The sequence below is a fragment of the Kwoniella mangroviensis genome (assembly GCF_000507465.2).
Source record: "Kwoniella mangroviensis CBS 8507 chromosome 1 map unlocalized Ctg01, whole genome shotgun sequence".
Classification (NCBI taxonomy): Eukaryota; Fungi; Basidiomycota; class Tremellomycetes; order Tremellales; family Cryptococcaceae; genus Kwoniella; species Kwoniella mangrovensis.
The window spans coordinates 8,693,244-8,712,596 of NW_027062533.1; the positions used below are offsets into that span (position 1 = coordinate 8,693,244).

A 19,353-nucleotide genomic window follows, 5' to 3' on the forward strand; every position below is an offset into this window, starting at 1 on the left:
GAGGGGCCCAAGTAAGTAAGATAGATAATAAGATGAGCAAAGAAAGTCATGCGTGTAGACAGGTCTCTATCTACCACTATCTACCATACAATTGTCCCTCGGACAGAGCCAGGCATCGATCAGACCATGCCCGGTCAGCTCACAAAGAGGCTGGTAGTCATCGGTATCGGGTGAGTATCACCATCATTCACAATCGACTATATCCAATATTCACACCCTAAACTCGTCGCAGCGGGGCGAGTTGCTCTGGCAAGACGCTCCTTGCCAAACATATCCGACGAGCGTTACCTCAAGGTAGCCATATCATCCATCAAGATGACTTCTGTCCAGTGAGTAAAGCATCGCACCAATAGCTCATCTGACATGCTTTAGCCTGAGGACAAAGTACTGTATTCCGATCGATATCCAGATCTACAGGACTGGGACGATCCCGAGACCTGCATAATGTGGCCTGAGTTCCGCTCTATCCTCAATCAGGTCCGTAAAACAGGTCAACACGGTGCTCATGCATCTCATGATCATCTCAACAAGCAGGTGGAAGTGGGGATCCAAGAAGACATATTTACCAAATGGAAAGATAGATTACGCCGGTATATAGATGAACAGGAAAGCAAGGGTGTAGAATTGGTTTGGTACATCGTAGATGGGTTTGTACTATATTGGGATAAGGTGAGTACGACATATGGTAACGGAGCTGATATGGAAGGAAATCGTGAATAATCTCGATGTGAGGATATTCCTAAGGGTTCCATATAGTGTGCTGAAGGCGCGTCGAGAGGAGAGACAAGTCTATGTACTACAACGTGAGTGCTTGCTATGCTATCAAACGTGACTGACGGTTAGATCCCGATGATGCTGCAGATGGAGGGGTATGGGTGGATCCTCCAGGATATTTCGACAAGATTGTGTGGCCAGGATATGTGAAAGCTCACAGAGAGGTATTTGAAGAGGTGGAAAGGGGTGATCTGAAGAAGGGATGGGGACCAGAAGGAAGGAATCTATCATTAGTACAACCTGGAGAAGGTGAAGAAGGGATGACGATGGCCTTTGATAAGGCTTGCGAAGCTATACTGAAGCAGTGCGAAGAAGGCGCAGGGACAGTCATTTCTGCATAACGAGTATAGTAGACCATCTCGCTGTATGTATCTGTACGATATCTTTAGCAGAATAGCCCTCTATGACAAGAGGAACGAACTCGGTAGATCGTTCCAGGTCGGGTTTACCTAATTGTCCAAATTGATCTTGATGTCAGCGCGGTATGGATCGTTTTCACTTACTTGATCCTCGTACATATATATTCTGATCTGTTACGACCATCTCAAAGTCTGCTCCTACTCCCATCAATCGGATTTCCTCGTCGTCAAACGATACCATCTCGATATCTCCATTTGATGGCAGAAGATAGGCAACGCCGACTTCAGTAACAACACCGAACCGGTTACCTGAGCCTGCTATTACTTTCAAATTCCCTGACGCTTCCAGATCATCGATATGTTCGATTTGAACCGGATCACCGGTCTTGACCAGTCTTGGTGGAAGCGATTTGACGTCGATCATCTCGTAAAGATGCGGCGCTGAACCATCGACCAATGTGAAGGTTCGGGATTCGGTAGCATACAGTTGAAGCGCACCAGGTGGCAGGCCGTGAATTGGACCAAAAGAAGGGTCATTCCGCATCAAATGCTCCAAGTCATCGAAGCGATATATCTGGTCGGCTAGTCATTAGAAGGAGATCAGCTCACAGTTGGGATATATTGACCTACCTTTACACGCGTATGTCACACCCAGTCCAGTAGATACTACTTGATCCCAAGTTGTAGACGATCTCTTTCCCTCCGTGCTTTCCACATGACCATCCTCGAGCAAAAATGCTAGTGGTCTTTCGAAGCCAATCACTCGACCGGAAAAATCAATCTTGGTAGGCTGGTCATCGATTACCAAGGGATCATTGCCCCATATCCTCAGCGGGTCTACATCTATTATCAGTTTGATTCCAGTTCATCCAAGGACGAACATACCACCACCAATGGTACAAGTCCAGCTTGACCAATTGATATCATCGCAATCACAGTGTGTCGTGACATCGGATGGTCTTTGGATTATCGAGGAGCAGGTGGGATCGAGATTACCGCAGACGTTATTCCCAAAAGCAATGAGCTTCCGGCTGACACTTGAGCAGCTCATTGATTACGATATATTGAGGACAACTGATAGAGGATGATGTGTCTGATTCTCCTGGATGAGGAAGAAGAAGAATGTATATAGATAGACGTGGGATTCCGGTTGACATCTCACTACTCGTCGAACGCGACTTTGTGTTTCAGACACTCAGACCAACACATCCCAATGCCAATGACTAACGTTCCGATACGACTCAAAGCATGAGCATGTTACCATCCTGTTGCCATCACCATCATCACATGCGTTGGATCGCATTGGGATGTTACTTGTGATAGTAATCGGTGATAATCGGTTTAAATGCCACCGTGGGAGAGTGGATCGATGACGTCTACTACATGTTGCAATGGAATGGAATGTGATGGTGAATAATAATGGCTCGTTCCCATCCTCTTATTTCTCTCATCTCTCACTTCTGTCTTGACCTCTCAGTCCTCATTGGTCATTTCACTAACTCAGATACACTCACACTGCGCTATCATCTTCATTCAATCAATCACTTGAATATCGATTGATCTTCTTCAAAATGGTCGCCATCGCCAGAATCGCACCTCGAGTCGCTTCTGCTCCTCTCAAAGCCAGAGCTTTCGCCGTCATGTCCACCAGAGGCAAACACACCTTGCCAGAGCTCCCTTACGCTTACGATGTGAGTGTAACGCTTTGTTGCATCTCCTATCATACATCCGCCACCCGCTCTTTCACCAATGAGCTAGGCGCTTCCTATGGCATACTCTCATATTCTTCTCGTATCGTTATCGCAGAATCTTGCTGAAATATCCAATGTATATAGGCTCTTGAGCCATCAATCTCATCTGAGATTATGACTCTTCACCACACCAAGCACCATCAAACCTACGTCAACGGTCTCAACGCTGCTGAGGAATCACTCCAAAAGTTCCAAGCCAGTAACGATGTCAAAGCAGCTATCGCTTTGCAACCTGCCTTGAAGTTCAACGGTGGTGGTCACATCAACCACTCGGTGATTCACTCATCCGCAGGCAATGATGTATCTCGCTGACTCGAATGGATATTACAGCTCTTCTGGAAGAACCTTGCTCCACATGGTTCCGCTCAAACCAAATTCCCTTCCTCTGGTGCTTTGTACGATCAAGTCCAAGCTGCCTTTGGAGGATTCGAGAACCTCAAGAAGGAAGTCAACGCCAAGACCGCCGCCGTCCAAGGTTCTGGATGGGGATGGTTGGGATTCAACAAGGGTACCAAGAAGTTGGAAGTAGTCACTACCGCCAACCAAGATCCTCTTTTGTGTGAGTAGTAGATCTACAGCTGTAGTGTTAATCGGACGCTATCGGCTGATAAGTCACTTACAGCTCACGTCCCCATCATTGGTATTGACATTTGGGAACATGCGTAAGCTTGCGACAATCATTGTATCCTAAAGCATCACTGATCACCTTTCTTGATAAATAGCTTCTACCTTCAATACAAGAATGTCAAGCCTGATGTGAGTGATACGATTGTTTCTTTCCTGGTCTGCCTTGAGCATAGACTAATCCGAATCTCTGCACAGTACCTCAACGCCATTTGGGACGTCATCAACTTCGAAGAAGCTGAGAAACGACTCAAGGAGGCCTTGTAAGGCTCGAGCCAGCGAGGGACCCAATCCAATATATGACGTCATTAAAGGAGAAATGAAGTAATTATAAATGTTAATGCATGTTACTAAGGTCAACTGAATCTACAGAAAAGATGCAATATCGCTTGATATCTATTACGTCTACAGTAGTACATTCCTTCTATTCGCATCCTGATCGCAAGTTAAAAAATTTCATATCGTCCTCCGTCGCTTCGGTCCACCTATCGGGTTCAATCCTGGGAGTGTTGTTACGCTTTTTACTGGATTTCTTAGCTTTCAATCCTTGTTTGTCCGGACCAGCCAGCACCACCTCAGGTGGATTCTTCGTTTCCTCGTAAGAACATTTGGTCCACCTATCTTGATGACCTACTTTGATGGGGCGTACCCAGACCAGTCCATCCCAGAACCTTCTATAAGTCCTACTTAGAAGTCTCCAATCCAGTTGACGGGCAAAACCCCATATATTCGGATTCTGTCTGGTCGCTTTTGGACGTGGGGGTGCGAAGGAGGGTTCTCTTAATCTAGGCACACGCTTTACGGGAAACAAGCGTCGAATGTGAGGCTGAAGAGAAGAAAAATCGAGCTTGTTCAGCTGATCTGTCCGGGATGAATCATAGCCTGTTGATAGCAAGCGAAGATTCTCCACTGCCCGTCTATCCCAACCATTAGATCCCATATATATGTCCTGTTTATCTAATGCAGTGAATGAAAGTAGCAAGGGAGGCTTGACCATGCTCCAATCCCGTTCGATAGACCTTCTGAGTTCGGCTCTTACTCTACAGGGTGGCATTGCTTTCCGAGCTCGGGGTTGAGCTTCTGAAGGAGCTGGCGGAGGGGGTTTCAGAGGTTGTAGAGGAGGTGGGAGGGGATCGAAGTGGGGATTGACCGAGTATGGTGAGGAGATGACCTACCGGAATAAGAAGCCACTTCAGTCTGCTCAAGCACTTCAGTGAGAATCAATTACGAGACAGGGATCTAAGTGATTCTACCAACAAAAAAGGAAAGGAATAGTCACCTTCAGCAGATCATGCCTGATAACACCTCTCTGACCATAAGCTTCTTCGATCAGCCGAGTCAACGCATGCGGGTGACAAGCTACGGCTGCACGAAGTCTTTGGAGCTCCTATATGGTTTAGTCGATTGGGTCAGCGTCAGCTTGCTTATTGATGTAGGCAGAATTGTGCAACTAACCCTTTCGGCCCTCTTCAATGCTCTTTCCCTCTTCCACTGTTTCACCCTTTCAGATGCTGCTCTCGAACTTTCCTCCGCAGGTATCATCTCCGAGGCTGACTTGTAGGTAGCATCATCCCCGGTAAATCCATCAGATGATTGCTTCAACAGCTTTCTGAAGCAAGGGATGAGTATCGACCATATGTGAGGATCTGGGAGCAGCTGTAGGTGTTGTAAGAAGCGCCTGTAAAATTGCTTAGGAGAGGTAGATCGCTTGAGAGTAGGGAACGATGAAGGTAAGAGCATGTCCTGCCAATGCTGATGCAGATATCCGACCCGTTGATGATTATCTGTGTCCCATGTATGTATGTATGCTTGCTCATGACATAGCTCCCATCACGGAGAAGATGGAGAAATTTCGAAGGATGACTGACTGTTGTTTTGATTATCTCCGTTCCTTACGAGTAAGAATATAACCGATGAAATCACCTCATCTCATCATTCCGATCATGACGTCAAGGGAATCCTTCTCATCTTACGTGCTACTACCCATACTACCAGTATATATACGACGATCGATGGTTTCAACTGTCAAACTCTCCTCCTCCTCACAAATTACCACTCAATCAACTTGTAAGTGAACCATACAATCACTTGCACAACAATATCAACATGCTAACCAAGATTTTACGAACCGCTTCCACTTCTACTCGATCAATCACAACCCTACGACCGATCGCCACCTCTTCTGCTCCACGTCTTCCTACCCCATACCGTCTCACTCCATATTCGTCCCGTGTTACTCATATATTCTCTCGACCACTACACAGTACGACCAAAATGTCTGACCAATACTCTGCCGCCTCTTCCGCTTCTCCCTCTCTCACCGAGAAGCTCACCACCCTTCGAGCTTTCTTCAAGGCCCAAAAGGCCGTCATCCTCACCACTCGAGATTCTGATGGATCCCTCCACGCTCGAGTGATGGCTGTTGCCGAGATCACTCCCGATTGGAAGTTCAGGTTCATCTATGATAAAGAGTCACACAAGGATGTGGAAGCACAACAAGAGTGAGTTGAGTGACGAACGTTACTGTCAGAGTTAGTGCTGAGATTTCAACGTAGTTCCCACGTCAACATCGCCGTTGACGGTACTCAAAATAACACCGGCTGGGCTTCCATCGCGGGTAAAGCCAGGTGAGTTGAAGCATTCCTCTGTGACTTCTAGCTCCAATCTAGGTTCAATCTAGGTTCAATCTAACTGATATGTCTATTGCATACCTAGTCGAATCGAAGATCACGCAGTAGTAGAGAAGCTCTGGAACCCAACTATCAAGGCTTGGTTCGCCGATAAAGGTGACGGAGTTCACGATGGTACACCTTCTGATCCTCGAGTAGTAGTCTTCGAAGTCAAAGTAGATGAGATCCGACACTTCCACCAAGAAAAGACAACACTCGGTACCGTCGTGGATGTCATCTCTTCCACCATCTCTGGCTCGACTGCCACTCCAGGATCAATCAGAACGATCACCGGTGAGGAAATCGCTGGCGCTTGGGCAAGAAACGAACTCAAAGAACCTTAATGGTCTTGAAGTGTAGGAAAAAGTGAAGAAGTAAACAACGTAATCATGAACATATAAAATAGTGAAATGTGAACCCAACATGCATCATGAATGTAGCAATACACTGAGAGTTAACACAACAAGTAGGCAAGGTACAACAGATATAACAGATATTACAAGAACCTGAAGTGAACAGAAGTCTAAAATAAGGATCTCATAGCGATCAACAATCAAGGTGTTCTGTGGTGAGGATGTCTTGATCGGATATGGGAGTAGATCAGTTTCCATCACTCTGATGAAGCAGAAACCACTCACCTCCATCTCAAACCAAGAGCATCGAAGATATCCTGCTCGGTACGGGAAGCAACCAGTTCCCCTTACGTTACAGATCAGCGCACAGCATGCAGTGAGCATACGGTAAGACCGTACTCACCTTCAGTCTGCTTCAGTCCATCTTTTCCCCTCAGTACACCTTTGTATAAACCTCTCTGATTGAGGCTGTAACCTGTTTTCCTGGCATAAAGCCTCATGGAACGGTTGAACTGATTATAGTCATCAGCTCGAGTGAACGTTCGACCTGATGATAGCTGAGATACCCACAACTTCGTTGCCTGAAAAGACGATATAGATCAACGTCGGTCGCACCAATGAAAAGATGTATAAACTCACCCGTGAAGTAAAGTACAGCAGCTCCCCAATGCTCGAAGGGTATACAAAGGATGTCTGATAATAAAATCCAGCAAATCAGCAAAGCCACCAATCTCGCGCGGATACCGCTTACCTATCCTTCGGTGCTTATGTACTGAACTCAATTTCCCTACACCCATCCATTTCGCTTCCGATGCATTCCAATCGGTGGGGGTTCCAAGCTGTCACGAGTGAGATATAAGCTTTGAGCTAAATCTATCTTATGGTACCATGGCCAACTCACGTCATGAGTGATTAGACCTCTCTTTTTTAATCGCTGGATCAATTGCCCAAGTACTCCCTTCTTACTATTCACCTCTCCGCCATTGCGAGTAATGAGGATATCGACATCCCCACTGGTCTCCTGTCCACGTCGATAACTACCCATGATCTCTACCCATAATTGATCATCGATCGCCTGAGCTTCAGAACGGATAATCTCGAAGATCTGTCTACATTCATCTCTTGGTATCCTTGCTTTCAAATCCTCATAAAGCTGTAGACCGATCATTTGACCGGCGGTAAGAGCGAATCTGCCGGAACGTAGATCGTCAATAGTTCTGGCGCCAAGTCGATACAGATCATTCGCATGTTGACGACCTAAACAATCAGGAATGTAAACGTCGAGTCAATTTACCTTGGAGAAGACTGCACATACCAACTCCATAGATATCCTTGAATAAAGCGATACAGCGAGCTTGTTCGGTGTTTTCGTAGAACGCACGTCCTTGTGCTCCAGACAGGAACTCGTCGATCTGTGATGGACAGTCAGTTCTATATCACCGCATGACGTATGGCTAACTGACTCTGTCTGCAAGGCTCTGACCAATACCTGGGATTGCTCTTGCTTGTGCACCAGTGGTTATAGGGTAATCAATTCCTGCAATTGGTCCTCAACACAGTTCCATTCAAGTCAACTTCGAAGCGTGTACTTACGTCGCATGATCCCAGCAGCTATGATAAGATAGACATGAGCGTAAGCATTTTTATTCCCAATGGATATGTGTCCTACTCACCACGCTGATATCCTCTGATGGCAAAGCTGTTCTTCCCTACCTGACCTTGATACAAGTCATGTAGTTCCTCAAACTTTTTGGCCAGCCATTCATTCGGACCGGTATAGCCTTTCCCGTCATTCTTCTGGCTGCATTTGTAGCCATTGCTTTTGGTATTAACGCCCTGCAATCGGAAGATAGGGTTAAGCTGCAATTCATATTTGCAGAAAGCAGGAAGCAACTCACCGTTCTCGAATGTTTGGTCATTTCATCTCCATCTCTCTGCTCCTCATCTTCGTCAGAAGCCTAGAAACCAGCTGAAATCAGTGATCCGTCTGACTCTCCAGGTCCAATCGTCCACTTACTTCTGGATCTTCCAAGCTGCCCTCGATGACACCAGCAATCATATCATCCAGAGCATCTCTTGCCGTTCTTGACGCTTTCTCCCAGCCCGGTCCAGAAGGCAAATTATGCTCTGTGGCTACTGTTATATCCATATTTGCCATTTGGTGTATCTTCGACGATCCAGCTATAGCATTAGTCTCGGATCGCTCTATCACAGGAGGGAAGAGCGTGATTGATTTCGTCTGACCAAGTCGAGTTCGCTTTCTTAGTGATTCTTCGGTATCCGAATCAGAAGCAGTGGGTTCGCGTTTTCTGTACACGATCGAAGGAGTCAGCACATTTCCTTGGCAAAGGCTGTTGTTTGTACATACCTAGTTATAGGAACGCTTTGACCTCTCAACTGATCCGTAATATCGAATATCCTAGAAGTGGGTCGTATGGCGTTCGCAGAGACTGCTCGAGAAAAGGACGTTTTGGGAAAGCTCAACCAAGGTGTAGGATCGAGTTTTCTTCCCTATCGTGATTTGAGAACCTGTCAGTCATTGTCATTTGAGACGATTTATGAGATTTAATTTACAGCCATCTTGCACTGGACTACCCAGTCCCACTTGACACATACTGTACCCTGGGGAAGTTCGCTCAATGTCTCCAAACCCAGCTTCGCCGCTAGGAGAGAAACAGATTTCCCTACGTCATAGATTACATGGGTGATAGCGGTATCAGGTTGTAGAACAACTTGACCGCCGAGATTCGTAATCTATAAAATGGTAACATGAATCATCAGCTTTATTTTGATGACGACAAGAGCAAGTCAATTCACAATATCTGCTCTCTGCTTGAGCTTAGCAGCCTGATTGATCTCGCTGGTCAAACAGAATCGAAGTCCATCGAACACCTTGCCTCCTAACCCAGCAGCAACGCTAAGTGCTTTCCCGATAGGCTGCCTGCCTTTGCCTTTCCCTTTTGTCGGATCCTTGACTAGCACCTTCGTTAATAGATCGAAATGCTTGGAAATCGCTTGATGGTCTCTCTTCGATTTGATATCGGACAATGCGGATTTCCCGATAGGTACCGGAGTAGATGGATCATCTCTCTTGCCTCGACCTTCTCCTGCCGAAGTTGGGTCTATCGATGGACGAGGAAGGCTGGTAGAGGGTGAATCTATAGGAGAAGCTATGTATTCCGGCGTATCATGAATTCTGGACGAGCGAGTACGAGAGGTCGAAGCTTGATTGACTAGTGCTGGATGAGGAAGCTTGGGAGTTCCATAATCGCTTGGAGTGGGGACAGAAGGATATGTCGAGGTGTGAGCTCGAGGGGTAGAAGTTTGCAGAATGTTAGAAGGACGGAAAGAAGGTGGTATAAAAGTGGTGTCGGCAATGATAGAAGGATCAGGCGCGCTTGAAGGGGAGGAAGGTGGATCTTCTGGAATCTGTTCCATTGCTATTGTTGACACGTTACGTACATGTAAGTGTGGAATAGCGTCTGTCTGTTCCGGTCCTTCTACCGTAATGTTATCATCCAGACAATCCTGCTTCATCTCGGCTTGACTTCCTGTCTCCTTCCACCTGATTTCCTTCTTCACCTCTTCATCGAAAAAATCCGCTTCTTCCTTTCCTTCTCCGAGACTATCGAGCTCATTTTCTTCGTTCAACTCGGACCAGATATCCCGTCTAGCCCGTGGGAATATTATCGGTTCCGTCATTTTCAGGGCTGACTATCGGGCATGATGAGGATTCTCGCTGTGTGATGGTGTAGTGGAGAGTACATGTATTAAAGTAGTGAATTCAAACTTGCTCTTTCATCGAGCTTTAACATCATGATCATTGAATTGATGTAAACAATCGTGGCTCTCACGTGGCGATCGTCCCCTTCATACAGCAGTTCTCAATCTATAACCTGCAGAGATGCTATACATAGTGAGGGGATATGGGAATCGCTAGCATGCATGCAGTTATATGCATGGTCTGAACGGAAGATCTGTTAGTGATTCGAAATGATTACGTGCAGAGGCTTCTTAAACAAAGGGGTCCTTCGCTTTCTGGGAGTACAACTTAGTGGAGGTAAAGCCAAAAGGTGAGGTTGACATCTTCATCTTTTTTAGCAATCAACTGTACTTTCATCTTGCCTAATCATTTCTATATGATCATGACCACTACCACTTGGACATGCTCCGAGCTTCTCCGAGGGGAATCATCTAAATCGTACGCCTTGATCGTAGTCAACCAACCAATACGTTCAGACCTATTGGAGAAAGCTTGGAAATCAGCCAAGATAAAATTATGTGCAGATGGAGGCGCAAATAGATTATACGACATTGATAGCGAAAAGAAGTAAGTTGTCGATCTAGAATCAAAGCTGATATCTCTTAGATACCTCCCCGATTTTGTCAAAGGCGACTTCGACTCGATACGAGACGACATACGAGATTACTATACCTCACGCGATGTCCGAGTGATCCAGGATAAAGATGAATACTCCACGGACCTGATGAAATGTATAGCAGAGGTACCTGAAGATTATGCACTAGTCCTCTTAGGAGGGCTATCAGGTCGAGTGGATCAGACGGTGCATACCATGTCCCTATTGCATAAGCTACATCGAGAGATATATGTACTAGATGGGGAATCGTTCGCATGGCTATTACGCGAGGTGAGTTCAACGAAGGAAGTAAAGGCTGATGTCCTACAGGGTCGACATGATATACAAATCGACCATGATACTATGGGACAGACGTGTGGGATATTACCAGTCGGTATAGACAGTGCCAGAGTGAAGACAAAAGGTCTGAAGTGGGATACAGGTAAGTCATGGTCCGAAAGAGCTCCGCTAACAAGAAGACTGGGAAACGTCGCTTAATGGTAACGTCTCAACTTCGAATCACCTTGTACCAGAGAACCCATTAGTGACAATAGAAACAGATAGACCTGTGATGTGGACATGTGAGATCCGATCTCCATTGTAGATGGAATGCTATGTATGCAAATTTGTTCTCACACAAACAGTCTGCATGCCCTCAACGACCCAACGGAATGAATAAACGAATGTAAGGTGTCGCTATACAGGTTATACAAAAATGTCCATCTACTCAGCCTTCTCCTCCTTGACCTCCTCCTTGGCCTCGATGGCATCACCGTTGGCTTTCTCATCACCTTTGCCCCACTCAGCGAGGACTCGGAGAGCCTCATCGACCTTGTCTTGGAGAGCAGCAGGGGATTCGACCAAATGCAAGAGCTCGGCGTTGTCCATTTCGAGTAACATACCAGTGATCTTACCAGCAAGATCAGGTTGAGTCCTATGGGATGTATAATTAGCACTAATCCATCGCAGAATGCAATGTACCACTCACTCGAAGATCAAGGGGTACAGAGCTTCACCCAACATTTGCTTTTGCTCGGCAGGGTTAGCTCGAGACAAAGTTTGGGAATCCAGTCGAGGAGCTTGAGATTGAGCTTCTTGAGGTCTAGCTTGACCGTTGGATCGAGGGAGACCTTGAGGAGCACCGACAGGGCTGGGACCACCGGCACCTCGAGGACCGTTGGTAGAAGGAGCGGCAGGGATTCTAGCACCACCGGGTCGGACAGGGTATTGAGGAGGAACTCCACCGTAAGCACCACCCATTGGAGGAGGTCCACCGTAAGGAGCACCAGGCATAGGTTGACCACCGGGAGCGTATCGAGGTCTGGATTGCATGGCGTTTTGAGGACCACCGGGGTAACCCATCATAGGACCTCTCATAGGGGGCATACCAGGCATGGGTTGACCGTAACCTGGCATAGGAGGGTAACCGTAGACGGGTTGACCCATGTAACCTTGCATACCACCGAATCCACCGGGACCGTATTGCATTCGCATGTTGCTTCGTTGAGCGATTTGAGATTCGAGAGCTTGTCTTCGGACATCCTTTCGTTGGGCGAGAGCGACATAAAGAGGTTTGGTACCGATCATTTTACCGTTCATCTCGGAGACAGCCTTGGTGGCTTCCTCGGGAGCGGAGAAGCAGACGAAACCGAAGCCCTGCAGAGAAGTCAGCATCGTTCAGATGCAATGCAAAACAAGAGAAGGATCACCCACCCTTGAGACATCGTGGTCATCCTTCATGACCTTGCAAGAGGTGATGGTACCGAAAGAGTCGAATTCAGCTCGGAGTCGGTCATCATCCCATTCATCTGGGAGACGTCAGCTTCGTTAAGGGCATCTACCATATCTATGAACTCACCATCGAGGTTCTTGATGTAAAGGTTGACACCAGCAGACTTGGCCTCGTTCTCCATTCTCTTCTCCTCGTGACTCTTCTTCAACTCGCTCTCTCTCTCGAGTTTGCTTTGAGCTCGTCCGGCGTAGAGTTTTCGTCCCTTGACATCTTTGTCGTTGAGCTCATCAACAGCTTGTCTAGCGGCTTCGTGAGATTCGAAGTTGACGAAACCGAAACCTTTGCTGGCACCGGACTCATCCTTGCTCAAAGCGACAGACACGGTAGCACCGAAGGGCTTAACGAGTTCCTCGAATTCAGCGTCGGTGAATTCTGGGTCGAGGTTCTTGATGTAAACATTGGTGAATTGAGATCGTTGCTCTTCGACCTTGGAGAGTCGCTCCTTCTTTCCGACGTGGTGACCAACGAAAACCTTCTTGTCGTTGAGAAGCATTCCGTTGACAGCCTTGATAGCAGCATCGGCAGCCTCGCCGGTGGAGTAGTGGACAAAGCTGCAGTATGTCAGTCACCAATGGCTAACGTTGAAGATAGTACTACTCACGCGAAACCTCTGCTCTTTCCGGTCTCGTCGGTACCAACTTTACAAGAAAGGATGTCACCGAAAGCAGCGAAAGTATCGTGAAGAGCCTATATTCAACAATCAGCATACAGACCTTTCCACCTTCACACCACTACTCACCTTGTTGTCGATACCCTCATCCAAGTTCTTGATGAAGATGTTTCCTTGACCAGTCTTTCTCAAAGCTGGATCTCTTTGGGACCACATGATTCGACAAGGTCTGTTCTTGATGAGGGAATAGTTGAGGTGCTCGAGGGCCCTTTCACCGTCAGCGGCGTTGAGGTAGTTGACGTAGGCATATCCGAGGGATCGTCTGGTGACAGCGTCTCGACAGACTCGGATACTAGCAAGCAGTCAGATATAGTCTGCTATGGTGAGGCGATGCACTTACGAGGCAACAGGACCGATCATGTTGAAGATCTCGAAGAGCATAGCCTCGGTGACGCTAGAGTCAAGCTCACCAACGTAAAGACTGGCTGAAGCTGAAGGTTGTTGTTGAGCAGGAGCGGCAGCGGGAGCCTCAGCGTTGGGAGTGGATGCGGCAGGAGCGGCAGGCTTGGCAGCCGCTGGGGCGGGGGAGGTAGCGTCGGTGGACATTATTGATGACTTGTTTTTTTGATTGTTTTACTGTGATAAGAGTTGGATCGACCACGTGAAATTGGTAATTGGCAATTACGTATGGTTTTTTGAGGGCTATCGAGGAGGGGGTCAGCAATGTCACTGGTCTCAAGGTGATGCTGATGCTGACATACTCACCTTTGCAGACTGGATGTATGTTCTCTCGTGAAAGAGTGAAGAAGAGGAAGGAGAAGAAGGAGAAAGACAAAAGAGGATATGAATAACTACCGTGAAAAGATAGATAGCGGGTGGGAACAGCAACCAGCACAACAGATTCACGTGGCAAAAAAATGACAGATGAAAACTTCCAGTGGCGAGGATAACGTGTTATAACACCGCGGTGATTATACAAGTGTGGCACATTCACGCGTCTGTCTCATGCTCATGTTGTGTGAATCTCAACACGATGACAGTTCTGTCTGTCCATCTGTATCTCAAGATTCATCGCAAGTATCGTATCCATAAGCACATAACATCAGAGACCAGTCCACCCGCCATGGCGTACAACTACTCAAACCCTTACCAATCCACCTCAGCCCCTCCCGCTCGTCCATTCAACCCTCCTTCTTCCTCTTCTGCCGCAGTCACCTCCCAAGCCAGACAAGTGCTCTTCTCTGGTCTCCCCGTCGATATCAGTGAGAAAGATCTTCGTGTGGGTCATGGCCATGGCTTCATCAGAGCTTACAAGGGTCAAGCTGATATTGTGGGAATATAGGAATTACTCCTTTCAGATCCACTGCGATTATCGCCAATAACCACCTCGGTGACATGTTTCAGTGGACCGGATGGAAGGTTCTGCGGTATCGCTCTGGTCTACGTCGCCAATGCTGCCGATGCTGAGAAGATAAGAACGAATTACTCCGGACAACAGATCGATGGAAGTAAGTCAATAGAGGGAGTAACTTTGGCTGATGGTAATAGCCTATACCATGTCTGTCCAGCACATCCTCCCCGCCAATCAATCTCTTTCCGCCGCTTCTACTTCCATAACCGCCCCATCCACTTCCGTTCCTCGACCTACAAATCCTGCCAAAGCTCCCAAGAACAAGACCAACGGTGCAGCCACACCAAATCCCAAGGTAGATGAGAAGCCAGCTGGCTTGAAGCTCTTAGCACGACTGAGTAAACCAGCTCAAGGAAAGGATAAACAGTTGGCGTGAGTAAATCCGTCCTACCAGTTTGGCTCCACCCTGCTGACCAAGTGTTCAGTCTCCTGGAAAAGCAAAAAGCCAATCTTGCCAAATCCGGTGCTTCTGGTGCTGCTCTTCTTTCCCGACTCCAGGGTTCACCCAAAGGTCATGCATCAGCCAAAACCAAAGGCAAAGCAACGAAATTATCTACTGGCAATGCTAAAGTTGGACGAGCTAAAGCAAAGGCCGCTGGGAAAGATGCGATGGACGTGGATAAACCTGTACCTGTAGCAAACGCTAAAAAGGAGAAACCAAAACAAAAAACTCGAGCGGAATTGGATGAGGAGATGAGAGCTTATGAAAGGGCAAGAAGATTCGCTTAAGTGAGTGTTAGTACAATCAATTCTTACATCAGTCAGTCAATGTGATGCTGATTTGTCATTAGTTGTACAGTTGTATCATCTCATAATGCATATAATCTATCTATACCTATCTCATTGTTTTCCCTTCGCATCTTTGTCTACTGGAAGGGTTTTGGCGAGAACTTCATCAAGCATTTGAGATACATCTTTCTCCATTTGATCGATGGTCCACGCATCTATTCCATCAGCTTTAATACAGATGATCAATCACTCACGAAATGGAGGTTCGACTTTCCCGGCTAATCGATTGATCACTTCTCCTCGATGTCTGCTAATCCACTGCGCATGTCAGGCAAGTCAAAATTGGGTATCACTCACCCTTCTCAGGTTATCCCTCGTAGTCGGTCTCTCTCCAGCAGGAAGGTTATCGTATTTCACGCATAGGACCCAAAGACTGGCTGCAATCACATTGACTTCGTCCTCGGTCTCGAGGAAGACATTGCCCGGAAGATCGATCAGAGCACAGGCGCCTTCGGGCAACGGCTTGTTGTTGAAGTGATTGACAAGCGCATCCAAGTCAAATGTGTGCGGGAGAGTAGCGGGAACATGAACTAAAGATCCATCAGCATACGTACCCGGTTTGTCCAACTTACCTTCAATCGTCGACATAGTGTGTTATGCTTCACGGATGGGTACTGAACCAGCAATCCACAATCGCCCCTTGACCCCTCTTATACTTTCCATCCCTCATCCCTCCTTTGATCCTGGACCAACAAAGGATAAATCATACTCCGTGTAAAGAGGTTATATCCACTCAGAAATCCATTCTCATGCATCCTCCTTAGCATCCAAACATACTCACAAACCATATCAGCATAATGGGTGAGTATCTACCAGACGTCACAGAGCTAATGATGTGATAGTCGGCGTATACTACTCGGTAGGTTCTTATGAATGGGTCTCGTGCTTACCGTACTAGCAATATCCACTCCCTTTTCCGCCTGAGCCGTGCCCCTATTGTGGATCAGGTAAGTGAAATCTGGAATGATCTCCACTAATTATCAGCAGGCTATCTGCAAGCTCTTCGTACGTCAAGAACCGCTCATTTATGCGGAGTACCTCTTATGCCGTTGTATTCGAATAACAATGTGTTCTGTGGAAGTTGCGGATTTCAAGCTAGACTACGTGAGTTCTCACTTGCAAAATATGAGCTGACAATTAAAGCACGAGGACTTGGATCTTCACGATGGGGAAGCAATCGCTACTATCCGTAAGTCCGCTCTGAGAGGAAATCGGCTCAAACGTCTAGTGGACGACGCAATCCTCTTTCATGGGGATATGGTTCATGGCCAGGTAAAAGTGGAGAATTCGATAGGAGAGAACAATATACATATCGCTTTAGACCTTCCAGCCGATGGTGGCGCAGGCGTTTTGGATGGTTTTGAGTTGAAGTATGCAACCAATAAGGATCTCATACATTTTGAGCAATTGATTACAAGCGCAATCAAACAGCAATATCTTCCGAAAGATTCGACAGATGAACATATATCTACTTTTCAAGAAAACCCGATGGATCAATGCCCAATACCATTTAGCACTTGACTTTGGCAAAGTAGTCTGCAGTTCTCTGGTACACATCCTCGTATTGCTTGAGGTTCTCCGGATTTTTGAGATCAGCTCGAGCAGCTGCCCAACCATGATGACTATATAACATGTCAGCTTTTCTTCCCCATTGCCAGATAAGTATTTGACTCACACGGTATCATACAAGTGATAATCCGATTTGCTAGCAAACGGTTTAGACTTGATAGCTTCTTCTATCTTCTCAACTACATCTTTAGGTTCATCCTACTTGATCAGCTAAATCCTACTCTTACTTCGACTCACCATACTGGGGTAAAAGCCAAATGGAACAGTCAAGTTCTCTCCATCTTCAGGTGCAATCATAGCGGGATGAATGACAGCACCACAGCAGAATGGTGTTCCAGATGTGAGCGAGAGAAGCGCAAGTTTACCACCTGCAAGATGTCTGTCAGTTAAGCATTCGAACAAATTGAAAGTTGACTCACCCCAGCAGTATCCAAGGATCGATACTCTGTTAATCCCATGATCTTTCTTCAAAGCTTTGGCGAAATTGAGAACCTCAGGAAGACGATCATCTAGCTTCGCTCTACCTCTATCAGCCTCATCCATTCGGTGGTCAGACTCACGTCCCAGCAAAGAACTTCTTAAGCTCCTCCTTGTTACCATCTTGATCCTTGGGGAAAGGTTTACCCTTGAACACGTCCGGCATGTAGATTTTGGTGGGCGAAGTGAGAAGAAGGTGAGAAGCAAGTAGATCAGATCCCTATGAGTTAGCTGAGTCCATCGATCATACACTCACTCTTATGGTCGTATCCCTAACACATCGTCAACTTAATTTAGTCTCTACATAACTCTCAACTCACCAGAATCCAAAGATGTCATATATAACGACCAAAGCGTGCTTGGCATCATTGGGACCCGTCTTTAACGAAATCAGCAAGACATCATGCAGATCATGTATTCCCACCCACCACGTAGACCTTTTCATAATCGCCAACACTCTCAAACTTCCCTTTATACTCGTATCCCGTAGGGTCGGATACGGGGTGAGGGACATTAGGCTTGGACGGATTGGAGGTGGATTGGGGTGGACAGCAGTCGCCAGTATCTGCGAAGTAGTCAGGACAACTCGCTCTCTTCCTGGTCCCTCCTCTCCTCGGCTCACTTTTTGACATTGTGCAGGCCTACTCGGTCGTTGTGCATCTACGGGGAATGTATATCTGACACAAGCAAGCAACATTGAGGACCACTACCGATGACGTTTGGAGTCTTCTCATCTTCTTCACAACAGATCATGTGAAGTGGAGGTATATATATATATACTCAACACGTGATACAACAATAAATGCATACTTGACTACTATTCAATCCATTACTGACTAGACCCACATCATAAGTTCGTGTCTAGTATAGTCCTGTCCAGTCGCCAGATCCGCAGCAGAACCGAGGTTGGGATAAAAGGGGACCATGGCGTCAGATGCACCGAGAATGAGGGTATCTAATTGGCAAAGTTAGCACAGAGCTGTCTGAAATGGAGGGAAAATCTGCTACTCACTGTACATACGCCAGTACACCTCTCTTACTCTCCTTGCAGGGTGGAAAAGACCTTGAAGAACATACGAGAGGATAGGTCCAGCTCCTACACCCAATCTCATCGCTTCGATTGCATCCATCACACCTCCAATGACGTGAGGACTCGTCTCGAAGATGTTTGGCCAGACAAGGTTAAGCAAGTGGGTAAGAGCTTCTTCGTAACCGAGACCAGCGACACCGATAGCCAAATGCTTGACAATAGCACATGCAGTTTGTCGATGTACATGATCTCGGTCCGTCAAAGCATCTTCTAATAGTCCAACGACTGAATGTATATAATCCTTGGACATTTCACCGACATATTCGAAAACGAAAGCGAGAGCTTTGAGACAACCATTTCGGACGTTGAGTTCGGGTGTTCTGTATTCGTTGAGGATGGCAGGGATACATGTGAAAGGTCCACAAGTTTCCGATACAATAGCTACAAGGCAGGTCAGCACCTATGATTGCCATGTGGAAGCCAACAATACTCACCAATGGCAACAGTACTACAGACACGAGACTGACGCTCTTGCACCTTTAAATTAGTCAAGAGAACACTCAATACATCTTGAGGACCGATAGCTTTGGCGATATAACCGAAAGAGTTGACAGCGGCTCGTCGGATAGCTTTTTTGTGAGCTTTGAGCAGATCTAACAGCTCGAAACAAATTCGCATCCATTCCTTGGCAGGTACGAACTCGGCTCCTCGATCCGCAATACGTCCGATAAGATTGATGGTGGCTTCTTGTACCTTCTCATGTCGATTTCGGAGAATGGGTGTCATA

General features: G+C 46.7%; 13 protein-coding genes across 13 annotated transcripts; 6 read left to right on the top strand and 7 right to left on the bottom strand.

Annotated features, from left to right (window-relative positions):
* Positions 1-126: 126 nt before the first annotated feature.
* I203_103281 (uncharacterized protein) lies at positions 127-1,115 on the top strand (the record flags this gene model as incomplete). Its single annotated transcript, XM_065517280.1, has 5 exons — positions 127-170; positions 233-329; positions 373-669; positions 767-803; positions 862-1,115. 5 exons carry the CDS (start codon positions 127-129, stop codon positions 1,113-1,115), a joined length of 729 nt encoding a protein of 242 aa, XP_065374098.1.
* Positions 1,116-1,269: 154 nt separating this feature from the next.
* Positions 1,270-2,184, bottom strand: I203_103282 (uncharacterized protein; the record flags this gene model as incomplete). The annotated part of the gene is made up of 3 exons (XM_019149260.1): positions 1,270-1,715; positions 1,764-1,970; positions 2,019-2,184. The coding sequence occupies 3 exons, from the start codon at positions 2,182-2,184 to the stop codon at positions 1,270-1,272; spliced, it is 819 nt and encodes a 272-aa protein (XP_019001285.1).
* A 520-nt stretch (positions 2,185-2,704) lies between these two features.
* On the top strand, positions 2,705-3,775 carry I203_103283 (uncharacterized protein; the record flags this gene model as incomplete). Its single annotated transcript, XM_019149261.1, has 6 exons — positions 2,705-2,824; positions 2,969-3,157; positions 3,215-3,443; positions 3,507-3,546; positions 3,607-3,640; positions 3,707-3,775. The coding sequence occupies 6 exons, from the start codon at positions 2,705-2,707 to the stop codon at positions 3,773-3,775; spliced, it is 681 nt and encodes a 226-aa protein (XP_019001286.1).
* A 157-nt stretch (positions 3,776-3,932) lies between these two features.
* On the bottom strand, positions 3,933-5,248 carry I203_103284 (uncharacterized protein; the record flags this gene model as incomplete). Its single annotated transcript, XM_019149262.1, has 3 exons — positions 3,933-4,679; positions 4,788-4,895; positions 4,964-5,248. The coding sequence occupies 3 exons, from the start codon at positions 5,246-5,248 to the stop codon at positions 3,933-3,935; spliced, it is 1,140 nt and encodes a 379-aa protein (XP_019001287.1).
* Positions 5,249-5,782: 534 nt separating this feature from the next.
* I203_103285 (uncharacterized protein) lies at positions 5,783-6,521 on the top strand (the record flags this gene model as incomplete). The annotated part of the gene is made up of 3 exons (XM_019149263.1): positions 5,783-6,009; positions 6,064-6,135; positions 6,224-6,521. 3 exons carry the CDS (start codon positions 5,783-5,785, stop codon positions 6,519-6,521), a joined length of 597 nt encoding a protein of 198 aa, XP_019001288.1.
* A 209-nt stretch (positions 6,522-6,730) lies between these two features.
* Positions 6,731-10,232, bottom strand: I203_103286 (uncharacterized protein; the record flags this gene model as incomplete). The annotated part of the gene is made up of 16 exons (XM_065517281.1): positions 6,731-6,755; positions 6,816-6,876; positions 6,934-7,042; positions 7,101-7,111; positions 7,170-7,223; positions 7,282-7,369; positions 7,432-7,787; positions 7,846-7,942; positions 7,994-8,067; positions 8,124-8,141; positions 8,204-8,366; positions 8,429-8,488; positions 8,548-8,839; positions 8,899-9,041; positions 9,105-9,284; positions 9,348-10,232. The coding sequence occupies 16 exons, from the start codon at positions 10,230-10,232 to the stop codon at positions 6,731-6,733; spliced, it is 2,616 nt and encodes an 871-aa protein (XP_065374099.1).
* A 437-nt stretch (positions 10,233-10,669) lies between these two features.
* Positions 10,670-10,995, top strand: I203_103287 (uncharacterized protein; the record flags this gene model as incomplete). Its single annotated transcript, XM_065517282.1, has 2 exons — positions 10,670-10,860; positions 10,923-10,995. 2 exons carry the CDS (start codon positions 10,670-10,672, stop codon positions 10,993-10,995), a joined length of 264 nt encoding a protein of 87 aa, XP_065374100.1.
* A 109-nt stretch (positions 10,996-11,104) lies between these two features.
* I203_103288 (uncharacterized protein) lies at positions 11,105-11,492 on the top strand (the record flags this gene model as incomplete). The annotated part of the gene is made up of 3 exons (XM_065517283.1): positions 11,105-11,179; positions 11,261-11,330; positions 11,422-11,492. 3 exons carry the CDS (start codon positions 11,105-11,107, stop codon positions 11,490-11,492), a joined length of 216 nt encoding a protein of 71 aa, XP_065374101.1.
* Positions 11,493-11,611: 119 nt separating this feature from the next.
* Positions 11,612-13,896, bottom strand: I203_103289 (polyadenylate-binding protein, cytoplasmic and nuclear; the record flags this gene model as incomplete). Its single annotated transcript, XM_019149266.1, has 7 exons — positions 11,612-11,822; positions 11,877-12,544; positions 12,602-12,696; positions 12,747-13,231; positions 13,282-13,367; positions 13,420-13,642; positions 13,691-13,896. 7 exons carry the CDS (start codon positions 13,894-13,896, stop codon positions 11,612-11,614), a joined length of 1,974 nt encoding a protein of 657 aa, XP_019001291.1.
* A 517-nt stretch (positions 13,897-14,413) lies between these two features.
* Positions 14,414-15,430, top strand: I203_103290 (uncharacterized protein; the record flags this gene model as incomplete). Its single annotated transcript, XM_065517284.1, has 4 exons — positions 14,414-14,569; positions 14,633-14,815; positions 14,859-15,073; positions 15,127-15,430. 4 exons carry the CDS (start codon positions 14,414-14,416, stop codon positions 15,428-15,430), a joined length of 858 nt encoding a protein of 285 aa, XP_065374102.1.
* A 111-nt stretch (positions 15,431-15,541) lies between these two features.
* On the bottom strand, positions 15,542-16,078 carry I203_103291 (uncharacterized protein; the record flags this gene model as incomplete). Its single annotated transcript, XM_065517285.1, has 3 exons — positions 15,542-15,645; positions 15,725-15,740; positions 15,788-16,078. 3 exons carry the CDS (start codon positions 16,076-16,078, stop codon positions 15,542-15,544), a joined length of 411 nt encoding a protein of 136 aa, XP_065374103.1.
* Positions 16,079-17,000: 922 nt separating this feature from the next.
* Positions 17,001-18,168, bottom strand: I203_103292 (uncharacterized protein; the record flags this gene model as incomplete). Its single annotated transcript, XM_065517286.1, has 7 exons — positions 17,001-17,112; positions 17,166-17,238; positions 17,287-17,427; positions 17,479-17,593; positions 17,793-17,808; positions 17,857-17,915; positions 17,965-18,168. The coding sequence occupies 7 exons, from the start codon at positions 18,166-18,168 to the stop codon at positions 17,001-17,003; spliced, it is 720 nt and encodes a 239-aa protein (XP_065374104.1).
* Positions 18,169-18,372: 204 nt separating this feature from the next.
* On the bottom strand, positions 18,373-19,352 carry I203_103293 (uncharacterized protein; the record flags this gene model as incomplete). Its single annotated transcript, XM_019149270.2, has 3 exons — positions 18,373-18,491; positions 18,549-19,007; positions 19,061-19,352. 3 exons carry the CDS (start codon positions 19,350-19,352, stop codon positions 18,373-18,375), a joined length of 870 nt encoding a protein of 289 aa, XP_019001295.2.
* Position 19,353: the final 1 nt, after the last annotated feature.